Here is a 17,220-nt window from a genome sequence, read left to right on the forward strand (position 1 = left end):
TTTAACTTTTTTTTTTTTGAGAAAAAAACACAGGAGATGAAAAATTCAATGTATAGTCCATTTAACCAAAGGGTGATTTACTAAATATTTATTAAGCAAGTAAAATATTGAGACAAAGTATATATTTTTATGAGGGAGACTGTGCTGAGATGAATCAAATGTACCTTGCTCTCAGGATGCTTTTGATGAATCTAATAGGGAGATTAGCCACAAACGAATACATAGGTATTATAAAGAAAAAGCCATGGAGAAGAAAGCGGTCCAGGGAGTCTGATTGAGCTCCAGAAAGGCCTGCAGGGAAGGAAAGGATTGTGTCAAATGCATATCTGTATCCTTATTGCCTAGCAAAGAGTAGATATTCCTCTCTGTTGAATGAATGAAGATCTTTTCCTGAGGCTGAGTCCTTGAGTTTAAAATAAAGAAAAAACTGAAAATAAATAATACGATGTTTCAGTGGATCAGAGGAAGAGACCGCATCTAGATCAGATTGGAGGAAGTCAAGGGCCATGAAGGAGGTGGGGATGAAGAGTGACTTTTCAGGTCCAAGGAATGAATTTGGTACAGGCATGGAGGGGAGGGACAATTGGGGGGGGGGGAGAGTTAAGTAGCTGGGTGTAGCTGCGACCAAGTGTGGTGGGGCATGAGGGTAGAGGAGGTGGGCCTAGGAGCAAGGAAGGTGGGCTGCTGGGTAGTTTACTAGGTAGGCAACGGGAAGCCAGGGGCTTCAGCTTTGGGGAGCATCCTGATCAGGCAGATGAGGTGTGTTGGGACCAATAACCCAGCACGGGTGGGAAGGTGGACAGAAGATCAGACTCCAGGCAGTGAGACCATTTAACTTTTCTATTCCAGGTGAAAACAAGTCACAGAGATCTTATTTAGAAGATGGGAGAGGGATTAAAAAAAACCACTGTGTTGGGGGTGGGGTGGAGGAGAACGGAGGAGGACGGAATAAAAAATGAGTCGAAGTGACTGGGGAACAGCTCCTAAGGAAAGCGGTGGGAACAGCAGGTTTTAGTGTGGGGGTGGGGGTGGGAGCGGGGGAGAGAGGTTGGATTTAAAGAAGTCCCAAGTGTAGAGAAGATAGCCAGTTGGGGATGTCCAGCGGGCATGGCGGTGATTACACAGTAGCTTGAGCAACAGGTGTTTTGTTTCTTGTTTCTTTCTTTAGTTTTTAATTTTTTTTAAAGAATTTCTTTTTCTTTCTTTCTTTTAAGATTTTTATTTATTTGAGAGAGAGAGCGAGAGAGAGAGAAAGAGAGATTGAGGAAATGAGTGGGGGGAGCAGCGGAGGGAGAAGCAGACTCCTTGCAGAGCAAGGAGCCCGACACGGGACTCCATCCCAGGACCCTGGGATCATGACCTGAGCTGAAGGCAGATGCTTAACCGACTGAGCCACCCAGGCACCCTTGTTTTTTTCTTTAAACGATGTTTTAATTTAAATAGTTATATTGCCACATTTGGTAATGTGAAAATTAATTCTCCTTCCCACCCTTGGTTGCCTATTTTTCTCTCTCCAGAGGTAACCACTGTTTCCGGTTTCTTGAATATCATGGTAAAGATACTCTGTATGTATCTGTGGTTTTATGTCCCCAGAAGAATTTCGTATTTTTTTTAAATTAAAAAAAATTTTTTTTTTTAAGATTTCATCTATTTGTCAGAGAGAGCGAGCGCACACACACAAGCAGGGGGAGCGACAGGCAGAGGGAGAAGCAGGCTTCCCGCTGAGCAGGGAGCCCGATGCGGGGCTCGATCCCAGGACTCTGGGATCATGACCTGAGCCGAAGGCAGACACTTAACCGACTGAGCAACCCAGGCGCCCCAGAATTTCGTATTTTTGTTTTTAAAGGCTAGAGAAGACTTGAGTGTCCTTGAGACAGAAGGAAAAGAAAGAGAAGAGAGGTGGAGACTGAAGAACCAAATTACAGGGGAATGACTAAATGAAGATCTTAGAGGAGGCAGGAGAGGGTACAATTTGTGGTGTAGGCATATGCTTCCAGGAGAAGAGCGGGCCCTCTGCAGAGCTAGGAAGGGCAGTTTGATGGCAAAAGTTTCCTCATGCTGTCTCCCTTAGATGGCCTAAGTCTCCTTGGCTTGGTGGTGGCTCAGGGAGGGGCCCGTGGAGGTAGGCTGGTGGCTTGAGGAGGACAACAGAGATGTCAAATAGCCACTCGAGACACTAGAGAATACCATAGGACTGTCAGATCCAAAACCAACCCAAAAATGTTTATTTTGATGATTTATAAAAGAAACACCACCATAGTAACTTAAAGCTATTTACAGATTAAAAAAGAAATGTACAGAAATGTATCCACACCATATTACATGAATCAGTTTTACTCAAAATGTTACAGGTAGTGTTGAACAAACATAACAAAACATAAATGAAGTTCTAAATCACATAAATGCCCTCCAAGCATGCTCAAAAGCCACTGGAAGCTGGTTTGGGGAAAAACTGGAAAACATGATTTTAGGAACCACAAGTAAGGATTATTCCACCACTGGTTGTAGATGATGGGGCCAAATAAAAGTCACTTCAACTTTCAACTGCAACCAGAAGCTTACATGTAGACAAAAGGAAAAAAAATGTGAGAGTTTTAAAATTGTTTTACTTATTCTGGTGAAGCCCAGAGAACACAGGGACTTGGAAATTTATATTCTAATCCACGTGAAAGTAGTTTTAATCAAGGATGATTTTATTTGTAGTTAATTGGGCATCACACCGTTCTCTTGCAGGTTACATGCCAATCAATATTCCAGTGTGCCGGGAAGGGAAAAGTGTGAGGATTTGTATCGAGACTGCGGCGGTGGATTTTGTTCCTCGGGCCTACTTGCGGCTTTCTCGACACATTAACAGCACCCAGGGGAAGAACGCCATCTGAAGACTTGGCGCTGACCCTGGTCTTGGATGCTGCCTCTGATAAATGGTGGGCACCATCCCTGAAGCCAGTGAGGGAATGCTTGGCAGCCTCCTGGGCATGCTTCCCTCCTTGTGGTTGCCAGGCCAAATTATACCCTGGCTGGCAGCTCCATGGAGATTTGAGACCTAAGTGTCATTTGAGACCTATGTCAGGCCGACATAATTTGTATGAGCAAAGTGGTCAAAAACAGGTGTTGACCAAGACCTGAGAATTATTATCTAGTGTAATTAAGCAAAGGGATAGAAGGGTCCACTTCCGCTCATTCCTTCAAGGATGCCCCTTAAAAATAAATAGAACTCCCCTACTTTATATTGCCTGATTTACAGCCGGATATGTGACCCTCAAGTCTAAGTTTCAGGATACATGTTATTAATGATTAAAAATAGCTAATTTTACTAATCTGGCAACTTGTGACATTTCATGATTACAAGCCTTAAAAATTTCATCCAATTTTTTTCTTATATGTAGAATGCATACACATTTAAAATATCAAAGGCACTTTTAGGTTACATGATAAACAAAAATACGTTAATAGAGACAGGATTATTTATTGGTTCCTTCAGTTTCTGTGTCCATGTCGATCATCGAGAGCCCAGTTTTGCACTTCACCTTTGGCGAATAGCGAGAAGAAAATGGCACCGAACACATTTATAGCAGCAGCGATACAGAAAACTGTTTGCCATTCTCTAATAGTGTTCTATAGGGAGAAAGAAAAACATGCACATGAAAAAAAATTTTGTTTATAGTCCGCTTTATAGAAAAGGTAGGGTCACAAGACTGTTGCAACAGTAGCATTATTCATAAAAGCCTCATGCTGAAAACAACCCAGTGTCCATCCACAGTGAAACTGAGGTATATTTGCTCCATGGAATACTATACAGCAACTAAAATGAATGAGCTAAAACAATACAGATGCATCTCACAAATGAAATGTTATGCAGAAGAAGCCAGACACAAATGAGTATGTATTGAATGACTGCATTATATAAAATTCCATTATGTAAAAGCTCAAAATTACACAAAACTAATCCACAGTGTTAAAAGTCGGAGTAGTGGCTCCTCTTACCAGGATGAAAGGGGAATGGCAGCAAGGAGCACCCAGAGGCTTTGCAAGAGAGGTAACGTTCTGTTTCTGGACTGGGTGTTGGTTACACGAGTGGATTAACTTTGTGAAAATTCATCCACCCCTATACTTAGGATTTGTGTATTTTTACAATACCATTTATTCAAAGTTTACTCAGGTTTACTCAAAATAAAACATGTGGCATGTCTTTCAATCATGTGTTACCAGGAAAGTAGTATGCTTGCCCATCATCTTCCAAGTTCTTAGGTGGGAGATACAAGGGGCAGATCAAGTAAGGATGAGTTAAGATGGACTTTGAATTTCAAGTTTGAGGCCTGGCACAGAGAGCTCCTGAATGGCCCACAAAACAGGGCACGGATGGGATTTGCCAGTTAAGAGATCAACAGAACACAATTGTTTACTGTATAGCACAGTGGTATAAAAACACCAGGCAGCTAGCGAATTTCTGGGTCATGTGACTAACTTAAACCACCATTTTTTGGATTTTGCAATGTCAGCGTAACCAGAATGCTACGTCTACAGCATGTAGAAAAGAAAAAACAAGCAGGGGAATTGGCAACGAGGAAGAAAAAGGAAAGGCACTAGGAAGCTAGTATGAGGTCATTCATTTAGGAAAAAAGGAAAAGCATGGAGAAAAAGAGCACTCTCTTGTTAAGTTATGCTTATCTGAGATGCATGTATTTCGGTGAAAAAAAATCTTAGAAATCCATTGTAATTTTAGTAACATTTTCATATGCTAACAATGTGTTACTTATTTGTACTCTGCTCATTCTGCAAAGTTTTTGAGGCAGTGCAGTAATTTTTAATTGTGAGCAATTACAATTGTAAAGGCAAATGTGTGTTTTTCCTTTCTTTTTTTTTTAAGATTTTCTTTATTTATTTAGAGCGAGAGAGTGAGTGCATGCGTGCAGGGGGAGGGGCAGAGGTAGAGGGAGAGAGAGAATCCCAAGCAGACCCCACACTGAGTGCAGAGCCAGATGCAGGGCTCTATTCCATCACCCCAAGATCATGACTTGAGCTGAAATCAAGAGTCTGATGCTCAACCGATTCAACCACTCAGGCGCCCCTGTGTTTTCCTTTTAAAAAATAATATCCTTTTAATAACATTAAACAAATGCTATGATACCATATCCAAAATCCAGTTCGGTTCCCACTTTACAAACGTTTCAAGACTTTAACTGAGGAATCCAGATATCTCTAGCAGAAATACTATAATTAGCCATAGTAAGTGAAATTAATACATGGTTTACTTAGGTTCCCATGGTTTACTTAGGTTCCTGTGTTGCCACAGTGCTCCATGAAGATAAGGTTAAACATTTCTGATGTGTCCATATTGAGACACACAATTCTAGAAAAAAAAACCAAAACAAAACTTTCCCAATGTCCCTTTCTATTAAGTGAGAGAAAATAGTAACAAGGAGGCTTGGATTCATTCAAGTAAGGAATCAGAAATGGTGGGAGCAGGGGTGCCTGGGTGGCTCAGTTGGTTAGGCGACCGACTCTTGATTTCAGCTCAGGTCATGACCTCAGGGTCCTGGGATCAAGCCCCATATCAGGCTCCCTGCTCAGTGGGGAGTCTGCTTGTCTCCTTCTGCCCCCCACCCCCCGTTCGCATGATCTCTCTCTTAAATAAATAAATCTTAAAAAAAAAAAAAGAAAGAAATGGTGGGAGCAGAGAAGAAACAGGAACACCCACTGTGGCAAACACCTATACGGCCGAAATCAGTATATTTGGTAGTGAGAAAGTTTGTAAGCATATTCTGAAATTCTAAGGATTAGATGGTGTTAATTTGATCACAGAGACAAAGAGAAAATTAAGTCTCTTAGAGGTTTAAGTCAGCCTCTTGAAAACTGTATTCCACCAGGCTTTAGATTTTTTTAAACAGTAGAAAATTGGAGTTGGGGGTCCTTTATTTTTATTTCTTACACATTGTGGGCAACTTGCACAGTGCTGAGTCTCTGCTGACTGATGAGGCACCACGCCGCCTTCCAGCTGGAGGTGGGACCACCCCGGGGCCCACGGTGTTTCGGAGTCTCAGTGCCCTTCCCACACCCAGCTCACTCCTCCAGGGCTCCCTCCTCACAAATTGCGTGCTCTCTCCCCTGTGCCCACAGCACTCTGCACACATTCTTTTCTGCAGCATTCGTCACTGTACTTTAACTATTCGATTATGTGCGATCTGTAAATGATGTGTTTCACAAGTGTAGAAGCTTGTCATTTTGCCTTTGGATCCTCAGTATCTAGCATATTAATAATCACTCATGAAATGCCCGTAGATCCGTGTTTGACTGTTTCAGGGCTCACTAACTCATAAGGCAGCCCATTCTGTATAGTAGACAGCTTGGAGCAGAGAATTTTCCTATTGTGTCCTCATTACTTCTCTTCATCTGTCTTTGTGGAACTGCCAAGAATAAGTCACCATGTTCCGTGTGGTCATCCTTCACTATGTGAAGACATCTACCGTGTCTTCGCGAGTCTTCTGCTCCTCTCAGTGGTGTTCATTTCCCTGTTCCTGACTCATTCCCACATGACTTCCTGATACCTCACCTTTGTGGATCCACTACTTTTTTTAAAAACATAATTAATTAATTAATTTGACAGAGACACAGAGAGAGAGAACATGAGCAGGGGGAATGGGAGAGGGAGAAGCAGGGAGCCTGATGCGGGGCTCGATCCCAGGACCCTGGGATCATGACCTGAGCCGAAGGCAGACGCTTAACGACTGAGCCATCCAGGTGCACCTGTGGATCCACTTCTTGAATGAATTTACATTGCCAGTTTTTCTTTGTTCAAACCAAAGACACAAGTTATTTATCTTGTATAATATCACCACTTTTAAGTACTTGCGTGGTGTCAGCTACAATATCTTCGCTGAACTTAGTTCTATTGTTTCGTCTAAAAACCAAAGAGTGTTCTTTGAAAATATACTTTCCTGTCCATTATGGCATTTAGCTTTTTGTTGACCTAAAGAACCGCATAAGAATAAACATTCAGAATTTTACTCTTAATTAAAATATGCTCAATTTTGACACAGATGTGCAGGCTTAAGTGAACTGTGGAGACCTTTGCAGTTTATAAGCAAATTATCTACTTACATCAGGGGTCAGACTTTTAGCAATGACAGGCCCAACCATTCCTGGAATAGTGGCAAATGTATTTGTGATGCCCAGGAGGATACCAGCATACCTGCGGAAACATTTTCATAGAGGTTTATTATTATGTTACATATTTAAGTGGCTTTTTTTAAAAAAAAGATTTTATTTGTTTATTTGCTGGAGAGAGAGAGAGAGTGACAGTACAAGCAGGGGGAGTGGCAGGCAGAGGGAGAAGCAGGCTCCCCGCCGAGCAAGGACCCCGATGTGAGACTTGATCCCAGGACCCTGGGATCATGACCTGAGCTGAAGGCAGACACTTAACGGACTGAGCCACCCAGGCGTCCCTAAGTGGCTTCTTTCAACAGATAGCTGTATTACTTCCAGAACACTCTGTATTCTTGTGAAATTTCATGTCTAAATGAATATATTTAACTGGTGAAAAACCTGCATTTCAATAGTTAATAAGCATTCTAATATTACACAGGGGAACGCAGTCACTGAAATGAAAATCCTTTTTTTTTTTAAAGAATCAGCTTTTTAAAAGATTTTATGTATTTATTATTATTTATTTGACAGAGAGAGAGAGAGAGAGAGAGACAGCGAGAGAGGGAACACAAGCAGGGGAGTGGGAGAGGGAGAAGCAGGCTTCCCGCTGAGCAGGGAGCCCAATGAGGGGTTCGATCCCAGAATCCTGGGATCATGACCCAAGCCGAAGGCCGATGCTTAACGACTGAGCCACCCAGGCGCCCCAAATGAAAATCTTTCTTATAGTGATTTAGAAAAGTGTTGAGACAGTCGTTGGGCATCTGCCTTTGGCTCGGGTCATGATCCCGGGGTCCTGGGATCGAGCCCCGCGTCGGGCTCCCCGCTCAGCGGGAAGCCTGCTTCTCCCTCTCTCATTCCCCCTGCTTGTGTTCCCTCTCTCGCTGTGTCTCTCTCTGTCAAATAAATAAAATAAAGTCTTTAAAAAAAAAAAGAAAAGTGTTGAGACTGATTTTCGTACAGGGTACAGGACTATATTAGATAGGAAGTTTGATGTGTCTTAAGGTTCTTTAGTTAAAAAAAAAAAAGAATTTATTTCCTGATTACAAAATCTATTTCATTGTTGAAAATTGAAAAAAAAATTACCTTTGTCCTTCCATATAGAGATAATCAACATTAACACTTCGGTAAATATCCTAATTATTTTTATTTATATGTATATATTTCTTTCTTTTTTTTTTTTTAAAGATTTTATTCATTTATTTGAGAGAGAAAGTATGAGAGAGAGAAAGCATGAGAGGGGGGAGGGTCAGAGAGAGAAGCAGGCTCCCCACCTAGCAGGAAGCCTGATGCGGGACTCGATCCTGGGACTCCAGGATCATGACCTGAGCCACCCAGGTGCCCCTATATTTCTAATATATTATTATAGAAATGAGATAATAATGAACATAACAATTTTGCAACTTACATGTTCCACTTACTATATGTATATGCTTGTAGCTAAGTCCTTGCATACTTCCCAGAAGTAGACAAGTTTGGTATACATTGTTTGTGTGTGTGTATAACAAAAAATGCATTTTTAATAAGTTCAGGAAAAGTTGATTTATTTTAAGGGTAAAGCTTAGAGGAGTGGAATATTCTTAGCTATGTTTAGATGCGAATCTTTAAAGAAAGAATTCCTGCTTGTATTTGGAAAGTGCTAATGATCTGTTGATTTCTCCAATACATAAGGAATGTATGTAGACTAAGGAAGGCTGAATGAAATGCTTATTTTCCATAAAGAAGTCATATTGACTGCTAATCAGGAGACCTAAAGATCTGTGACTCCCAATTCTACCATGTGACCTTGGCCAGTTAGTGATAGATTATTTCCCTTATCATTCATGGGTTCATACATGTATACATGTAACATACCTGCTGGTCCCATGTGAGTTCCCCCACAACCCACCAAGTACACTAAAACATTATTTTCGAGTACAACATACATATGGAAATGTACACAGACCATAAGTGTACAGCGTGATGAATTTTCTATAAAGTGAACAGAACCATGTCATTAGCCCCCGATCAAGAAACAGAATCTACTGGAATAAACATTTTTAAGGACATTTTACATATGGCTGAACTGTCTCTCAAACTGTATAAGCCTTAATTTGAATAATCATAATTTTGTGAGGTCACCCCTACTCAAAAACTTACAAGGATGGTTTCATGCTTACCCTAAGAAGATTGTAATCTTTTGCCTGATTTGCAGTGGCCTGGCCCTGGTCCATGTACCTCGTCTTAGTGCTGCATAATACGAACTTCAGATTCAGAGAGCTCTCATTCCAGCCAATCACGTCTGCTACGCTCATTCCTGTTAGCTATCTGTACTCATCATACCCTACTCGCTATCTGAAATCCATACTCTTTCTGTCCGGACGACTTGCTTAGCACCTCTTCCACGAAGCTTTCTTTGTCTAGTTCAGCGCATATTGAGCTCTGTCTTCCCAGAACTTTATTGTCCTTAAAGCTAGTGCTATGGGTTCTAAGAGGTAATTGTTCTATAATTCAAGTTTGCTATTTCCGATTCCACAGTCTCACTGCAAACTCATGTTTTATTCCCCTTCATTATTTCCAGGGCCAGTACATATATGCTCATTCAATACATGTGACCAGAGAAATGGCATGTGACCCGCAGTTGTGCCAGGTCCTGTCCATAGACCCCTGGGGCAGTGGCTGTGCTGGCTGCTGGAGCTTTGTCCCACAGACACAAATACCTCTCTTGGGTACTGGCTCCAAAGGGTGCTGATTCCCGATCAGGAATTTCATAGAAATGGAACCACACAGTATGCAACCTTTTGGATTACATAGGGGAGTTGCTAAACATCTTCCCAAGTTGCTGTGTGTATCCACCGAGGAGGGAGCCCAATGCTGGGCTCGATCCCAGGACCCTGGGATCATGACCAGAGCCGAAGGCAGACGCTTAATGACTGAGCCACCCAGGCGCCCCTATAATTTATTTTTCATAAAAATCATCTAGGTAAAAAAAAAAAAAAAATCATCTAGGTAGGTGGCGCCTGGGTGGCTCAGTCGTTAAGCGTCTGCCTTCGGCTCAGATCATGATCCCAGGGTCCTGGGATCGAGTCCCACGTCGGGCTCCCTGCTCAGCAGGAAGCCTGCTTCTCCCTCTCCCACTCCCCCTGCTTGTGTTCCCTCTCTCGCTGTCTCTCTCTTTGTCAAATAAATAAATAAAACCTTTAAAAAAAAAAAAAAAAGACGAGGAAGAGAGAGAATTCGCTCTATCTCTGTGAGTATTGACCAAGGAAAGGCTATGTGAGCACACAGGGAGAAGGAGGCCGTCTGCAAGCAAAGAAAAGAGCTCTCACCAGAACCTGACCATGCTGACACCCTGATCTCCGACTTCCAGCTTCCAGAACTGTGAGAAAATAAACTACTTTTTAAAGCTACCCAGTCTATGGCATTCTGAATGGCAGCCCGAGTGCCTAAATAAAACATCCTGCTGAACCTAAGTCAATGATCTACAAACATCACAAATTTTTATGTTCAAAACTCATTTGTACTGGAAACAATAACAAAAGCACACGACACAGGTCTTTTTGGCTTATGCCCTTTAGGGAGTGTATCTTAAATTAACCAAGCTTGGCAGAATCTTTTTTTTTTTTTTTAAACCATTAACACCTTGGCAGTAGGAGGAACCACCTGCAATGTTGCCAGGCCTTTTCAGTGACAGATATTAAGTGCAGATGAATGCTGTGAAATCCTAAATGTCAGCACCAAGAAACTCATTCAAGTATTTATATTACACTTGGCCAGGAAGGGCCATGAGAGATGGATGACTGCTGGGAAAAAAGATGTTGTCCAGACCCAGTCTGCATTCTGTGTTGGTGGAGTACTGGAGTGCTGTGGGATTAATCGTTAAAAATCTCTCCAATTCCCCTGTATCTGGGCAACAAAATTATCCACAGAAAATCTCTATTTTAATCTAGAGAGAAAGAGGCTTGGAAAATACCACGAACACATCTTTAGGTTAATAGGATTACTGATTGTTTGTTCAAAAACCTTATGTCAGGCATGGCTCTAAGTTTATATATATATCCCATTTTAATAGTAAAATCCACTCCAGGAGGTAGGGATTACTATCTCCATACTACAGATGAAGAAAGACTGTAAAATGTTACCCAATTTGTCTGACTCCAAATCAGTACTTAGTATTATAAGGTTATAATCTATAATGCTGCCTTGTTAATAAAACTGCCATAGTCATCACTGAATTCATTCTGTAGGAAATACCAGTTTTCTGGAGCTTAATTTTTCACCATAAGCTTCAGTGCTGAATGCTTAAAGGTCTGTGGCCCTCGAATGTTCTTGTTCTAACTATCAGAGTGTTATCCAGTGCATGGGCACTCAGCTTTTTTTTTTTTAATTTTAGTATTTTTATTTATTTATTTGACAGAGAGAGACACAGCAAGAGAGGGAACACAAGCAGGGGGGGTGGGAGAGGGAGAAGCAGGCTTCCCGCGGAGCAGGGAGCCCGATGCGGGGCTCGATCCCAGGACTCTGGGATCATGACCCGAGCCGAAGGCAGACGACTCAGCCACCCAGGCGCCCTGTGGGCACTCAGCTTTTACCAAAGAAAAAGCAACTAAGCAACAACATGGTCAAAAGATATGTAATCCCCTAGTTAACCAAGACATGGAGAACTAGAAACAACTAGTATCCTTTAAACCAAGAAATTGTAGTTGGAAAATAAAAACTGCAAGCTCATCTAAAGGGTTGAATCAAAATAGAAGGGAGGGAAATAATTTTAACTTTGATGTGATTACCTTACATTTGTACAGTGATATATATTTTTTAAAATTTTTTATTCTTATGTTAATCCCCATACATTACATCATTAGTTTTAGATGTAGTGTTCCATGATTCATTGTTTGTTACAGCGATATATTTTTAAAAGTTACATATGTTGTTCACATATATATATATATATTTTTTAAAGATTTTATTTATTTATTTGAGACAGAGAGAATGAGAGAGAGCACATGAGAGGGGGGAGGGGCAGAGGGAGAAGCAGACTCCCCGCCGAGCAGGGAGCCTGATGCGGGACTCGATCCCGGGACTCCAGGATCATGACCTGAGCCGAAGGCAGTCGCTTAACCGACTGAGCCACCCAGGCGCCCCGTGTATATATATATATATATATATATATATATATGTTGATCACAACCAGAAATCTGGTGGTAAGCACATGGTGCATACATGCACTTACCATTCTCCCAACTTCGACAACTACTTGTTGGCATCATTTATGTTACTAAACTGTTCAGTTTCATACTATATCTAGATAATTTTTTTTTTTTACTTATGACTCACAAAATGCCAGGGCTGGAACAGAGTCTTCAAGATATGAAGTTCAACCACTCAGCTGATGCTTGAAGCCCAGTTCCAGGATCCTGCCTGCCCATCATCCAGTATATGCTTCAGGACGTGTGACCTTATCACACTTCAAGATACCAGAAGCTTCTACAGATGCAAACAGGGGCCATGTTAGTTTCATGTTTGTGTCTTCAACATTTGGTAGAGTGCCTGGGCACGCTGTTTGTTAAATAACTAGATCCATTAATCAGCACGCTATGACACTGAAATTTAGTAATTACACATCCATCTCATTGTACATCCAATTCATCTTTTCCCAACTTATCCAAAAGGTTATCATGGGAGATCTAGTTGAAATCCTGATGTACCATATATACTGTGTTCCCTCTATGTATGAGGCTAAAAATGTTGAGAAATTAGACCATTTTGCTATTTTGGCTGTTAATGATCCAACGGTTACTCCTCAGTAATCAGTATTTTCTTTTCTAAGAGCTCACCAATCAGCCCTTTAATATTTTACTTGGATTGATTTGTGACCCTGTCATGGCACCTAACTCAGTTTGCCAGAAAATAATAGTTTATTGTGTTATGTGCAAATGAACTTACTACATTATGAGCTAAGTGTATATGTGAGTGTAGATGTGTTCTATTTAATCCTCACAACAATCTTATAAGGTAAGTACTATGTATATTTGTTTTGGTTTTTTTTTTCACCTTCCCAGAAGCTCTTGCCAGATTCCAGAGCTCCTGAAGGACTGAAGGCACCTGATGAATCCTGAATTACATTTCAGCTCCATGAAATGGAGTGGGTGTCTTACTACCTTCTTTCTGGCTAGCTTGGTTAGTCAGTCAATTTTATGTTCCTTACAATTTTTACTTCTCATATTTATTTACTTAGTTTTAAAATAAACTCACATAAACTGAGGCAACCGGAGTATGTATCTGTTCTTGGCAACGAGTTCTTTACCCTGAGTTCTCAAAATAACTACTAGACAATGACCAATTTTTAAGATCTTCAAGAGACAACTTGATGTAGCAGAAAGATCCCTGAATCATGTTGCTGAGACCTGGATTCAAATCTCAGGTCTGCCATTTACTAGGGGTGACTCTGGAAGCCACATAATTCCTCTGTACCTGAGTTTCTTCTTCTTCAAAATGAGTTCTTTGTGTTCCCACCTTCATGTGTTGTAGTGGATATTACCAGTGGCCTCCTCAGCATCCATTCCCATGAGGTTTGGGGGATACTGACTCCTTTACCTCTAACTTTAGGGGGGTGCTAATTGTCCTAAAGTAAAATAGTATTCTCTTGGCCATAGGGGTTGGTTCAGGGGTGGATATGTGACTTGCTTTGTTTCAATCAAAATGAAGCCCAGGACTTACTTCCATGGTTGAGAGAGAAAAGGATCCTTTTCTTCCTTGACTGATGTGAGTAAAGAAGCATGCAATTCTGGTAGTTACTGGCAATCATTTCATTGTGTGATTTAACAAGCACACCCAGTCTTAGGATAAAACTAGTATCATGAAAGCTAGAGAGTGGAAAAGAAATGAATCTTTGGTAATATTAGTGGACAGCTGATGTCAACTCCTGCCGGAAGCCAACTGTCACTGGATTTTACACTAAAGTGAATCAATACACTATGCTGTTTAGCCAGCCTGAATTAGGATTTCTATTATTTCAACTAAAAGCATCTGAGAGATAACACAGCCTGGATATCTTTTGTGCCCAAACTCTCAATTCCCATATCCCTTTGAGTGTTCATCAACCCTTAGCTTGTTAAAATCTCAAGCCTAAATCAATTCTACAGCACATTTTCAATCCTACACTTGGGCAGCTGAAACCACTGAAAGAACAACTCTGTAAAATAGAGAAAGTACAAAACTCATCTCCAATTGCAGCTGATCCTCGTCAATGCCAGAAACCCCTTTAATGAGTTCTTAGTGACAAATTTCCCCGGTAGCTAGTTTGAACTTTTATGATTCTCGAGTCTTTTTCTCCACACCTATCTTCTTTCTTAGTCTTAACGATGAACCTGAGTCCCATGTCACAGAGAAATCAAAGACTAACAGTTAAAGACTTTTCAATTAGTTATCTACTGCTGCACTATAAATTACTTCAAGCCTTGCAGCTGTGGACAACAAATATTTATCATCTCACAGGGTCTCTGGGTCAGGAATATAGAAGTGGTTTAGCTGGGTGGCTCCGGCTCAGAATTTCTCATGAAGGGCGCCTGGGTGGCTCAGTCGTTAAGCGTCTGCCTTCGGCTCAGGTCATGATCCCAGGGTCCTGGGACCAAGTCCCACATCGGGCTCCCTGCTCGGCAAGAAGCCTGCTTCTCCCTCTCCCATTCCCCCTGCTTGTGTTACTGCTCTTGCTATCTCTCTCTCTGTCAAATAAATAAATAAAATCTTAAAAAAAAAAAAAAAAAGAATTTCTCATGAAGTTTCGGTCATGTTGGCTGGGGCTGCATTATCCGCTTCTAAGCTCATTCATGTGGCTGCAGGCGATGGCGTCAGTTCCCCCCATGTGGGCCTTGCCACAGGGCTCCTAAGTGTCCTCCTTACGTGGCAGATGAGTCATCTGAGACAGAGAGCAAGGAAGCTGCTGTGAGGCCTTTTATGACCTAGTCAGATATCACTACTTTTACCATATCATTAGAAACAAGTCACTAAATCCAGCCCACACTCAAAGGAGTGTTCCCTCCAAGTGTTGAAGAATGTGTGGACATATTTTGAATCACTACAATCCTCAAGTTCTCATCTCACTCACCTCAAAACTTTTCTTTAACTGAACCCACTTTACTACCTTCCATTTCTTCTCATTTGAAAGCTAATCCCTCCACTTGGGCTCTGATTCTCATCCCTTCCTGACTTCTACCAATCAGTAACTGTCACTTCTTTCTTTCAGCTTTAACCTTTCATTGTTTATTGGACTTCTTTTCTCACTATATGTACAACCTGGGTCTCTTTTGCCTTAAAAAAACCCCCAAACAATCTTCCATCGATATGTGTCCATCTTTAGCTTTTTCTCTTTCCCTTCATAGTTTATAGTTTTGAAATAGTTGTTTATTGGCAGTGGTTCTCAAATTTTAATGTCCATGAAAACCACCTGGAGGAGCAACAAAATGCAGAGTCCTTCCCTAGCCCTGTGATCAATTATTCTGCTTTATTTTTAACAAGCACTCCTGATGATTTTGATGTGGATGGGCTAAGGATCCCATTTTCAAAATCACTGCTTTATGTTGGCGGTCTTCACTTCCTTATCGTTCCATTCATTTCATAAGTCACTGCAACCTAACTTCCTTCTCCTTGTTCTATGGAAACATTTTCACCAAGATGTTTAAAGAACTTCTCCATATGGAGAGGAATATTTTCATTCTTGCTTTACTTGACTTCTCTGTGGCATCTGACACTGTTGATCAAGCCCTCCCTTTGGGGATCCCAATCTCAGCTTATTTTCCTTCTCTTTTTCCTGTTGCATCTTTCAATTACTCTTGCATCAGGTTCTTCTTTCTCTTGATGAATTCCCAAGGTTTTCATTATTTCCTGAGTAATTTTATCCAATGCTGTGGCTTTATCTACTACTCATATGTTGATGACTCCTAAATTTTTATCTATTATCCAGAGCCCCTCCTTGAATTGAAGACTGGATAATCTTGGCTTTCTTGACAACACATTCTTGATTTTCCTTCTATCTCTCTTGTTCCTTTTTAGTTTCCTTTTCTGGTTATTTCCCCTCTTTCTGGGTGCTAAATGTTTGCCAAGATCCAGTCTTGGGATCACTTGTCACTCTCTCCCAAGGCAATGCTTATCTTTCAATACTTCAAAATGTGGATTACTATTGCCTAATTTTCATTTCCAATCAGAATGCTCTTCTGAGTTCCAGATCCATAAATCCAACTGCCTATAACTACAATTTTCTAGATGTTTTCACAAATATCTAAAATTTAACATGTCTGAAATTTTTATCTTCCCCCAAGACTCTTCCTCCTTCAGGTATCCCAATTCCAATAAGTGGCACATCCATCTATCCAGCTGCAGATGCAGAATGTCTGGAAATCATCACACTTGACCTCTCCTTACTCTTCAGGTCTAATCTATTGTCAAGTCCCATCTATTGTATGGGTGCCCTTATATGAAGAGTGAGAGACACTGGAACTCTTTCTCTCTCTGCACAGATGTATGCATGCCTGCAGACACACTGGAGAAAGGCCATGTGAGCACCCAGCAAAAAGCAGCCCATCTGCAAACCAGAAAGAGAGTTCTGATAAGAAGCTAACCATGCTGGCATCTTGATCTTGAACTTCAAACTGTGAGAAAATAAATTCTGTTGTTTAAGCCACCCAGTCTATGGTATTTTGTTATGGCAGCCCAAGTAGACTAAGACACACACTGATTTCTTTTTCTACTCATGTAAATTCTTCTCTCAGGAACACCCTATTCCCTTTTCGCCTGGCTGACTTCCTACTCATTCCTCAGACTTGAGCTTAAATGTCATTTCCTCAGAGAGACCCTCCCTTACTCTTTGATCTACATTATATCTATTTGTAATCTCCCATTTTTTCTTCAAAAAGTTTTTTATTTGTGTGAACCTTTTGTTTTTACCACCCTAGACCAAAAGCTTCACAGGCCAGGGCTGTCTTTTATGGCTGGTAATTGGCAGGTATTTGATAAATATTTGTCGAAAGAATGAATTATCATAATATATTACAATTATTTATTTTTTTTTTTTGCTGCTTATTTCCTGAACTAAACTAATCTCCTTGC

General features: G+C 41.0%; 1 protein-coding gene across 4 annotated transcripts in view; it reads right to left on the reverse strand.

Annotated features, from left to right (window-relative positions):
- Positions 1-2,202: 2,202 nt before the first annotated feature.
- The window catches only part of SLC17A5 (solute carrier family 17 member 5), a 48,257-nt gene continuing 33,239 nt past the window's right edge, over positions 2,203-17,220 (reverse strand). For 2 of the 4 annotated variants that reach the window (XM_045867090.3, XM_045867089.3), the window contains 2 exons: positions 7,099-7,189; positions 2,203-3,615 (listed from right to left, as the gene is read on the reverse strand). In XM_045867090.3, the coding sequence (XP_045723046.1) occupies positions 3,478-3,615; positions 7,099-7,189 (229 nt within the window). In that variant the 3' untranslated portion in view covers positions 2,203-3,477. Of the gene's footprint in view, positions 3,616-7,098; positions 7,190-13,468; positions 15,035-15,062; positions 16,697-17,220 lie in introns of those variants that run through there. The other 2 variants (XM_045867088.3, XM_045867087.3) reach the window with 2 other exon arrangements.

The sequence above is a fragment of the Mirounga angustirostris genome, unplaced genomic scaffold (genome assembly GCF_029215605.1).
Source record: "Mirounga angustirostris isolate CCGP_5_RB_7025 unplaced genomic scaffold, mMirAng1.0.hap1 SCAF_8, whole genome shotgun sequence".
NCBI lineage: Eukaryota > Metazoa > Chordata > Mammalia > Carnivora > Phocidae > Mirounga > Mirounga angustirostris.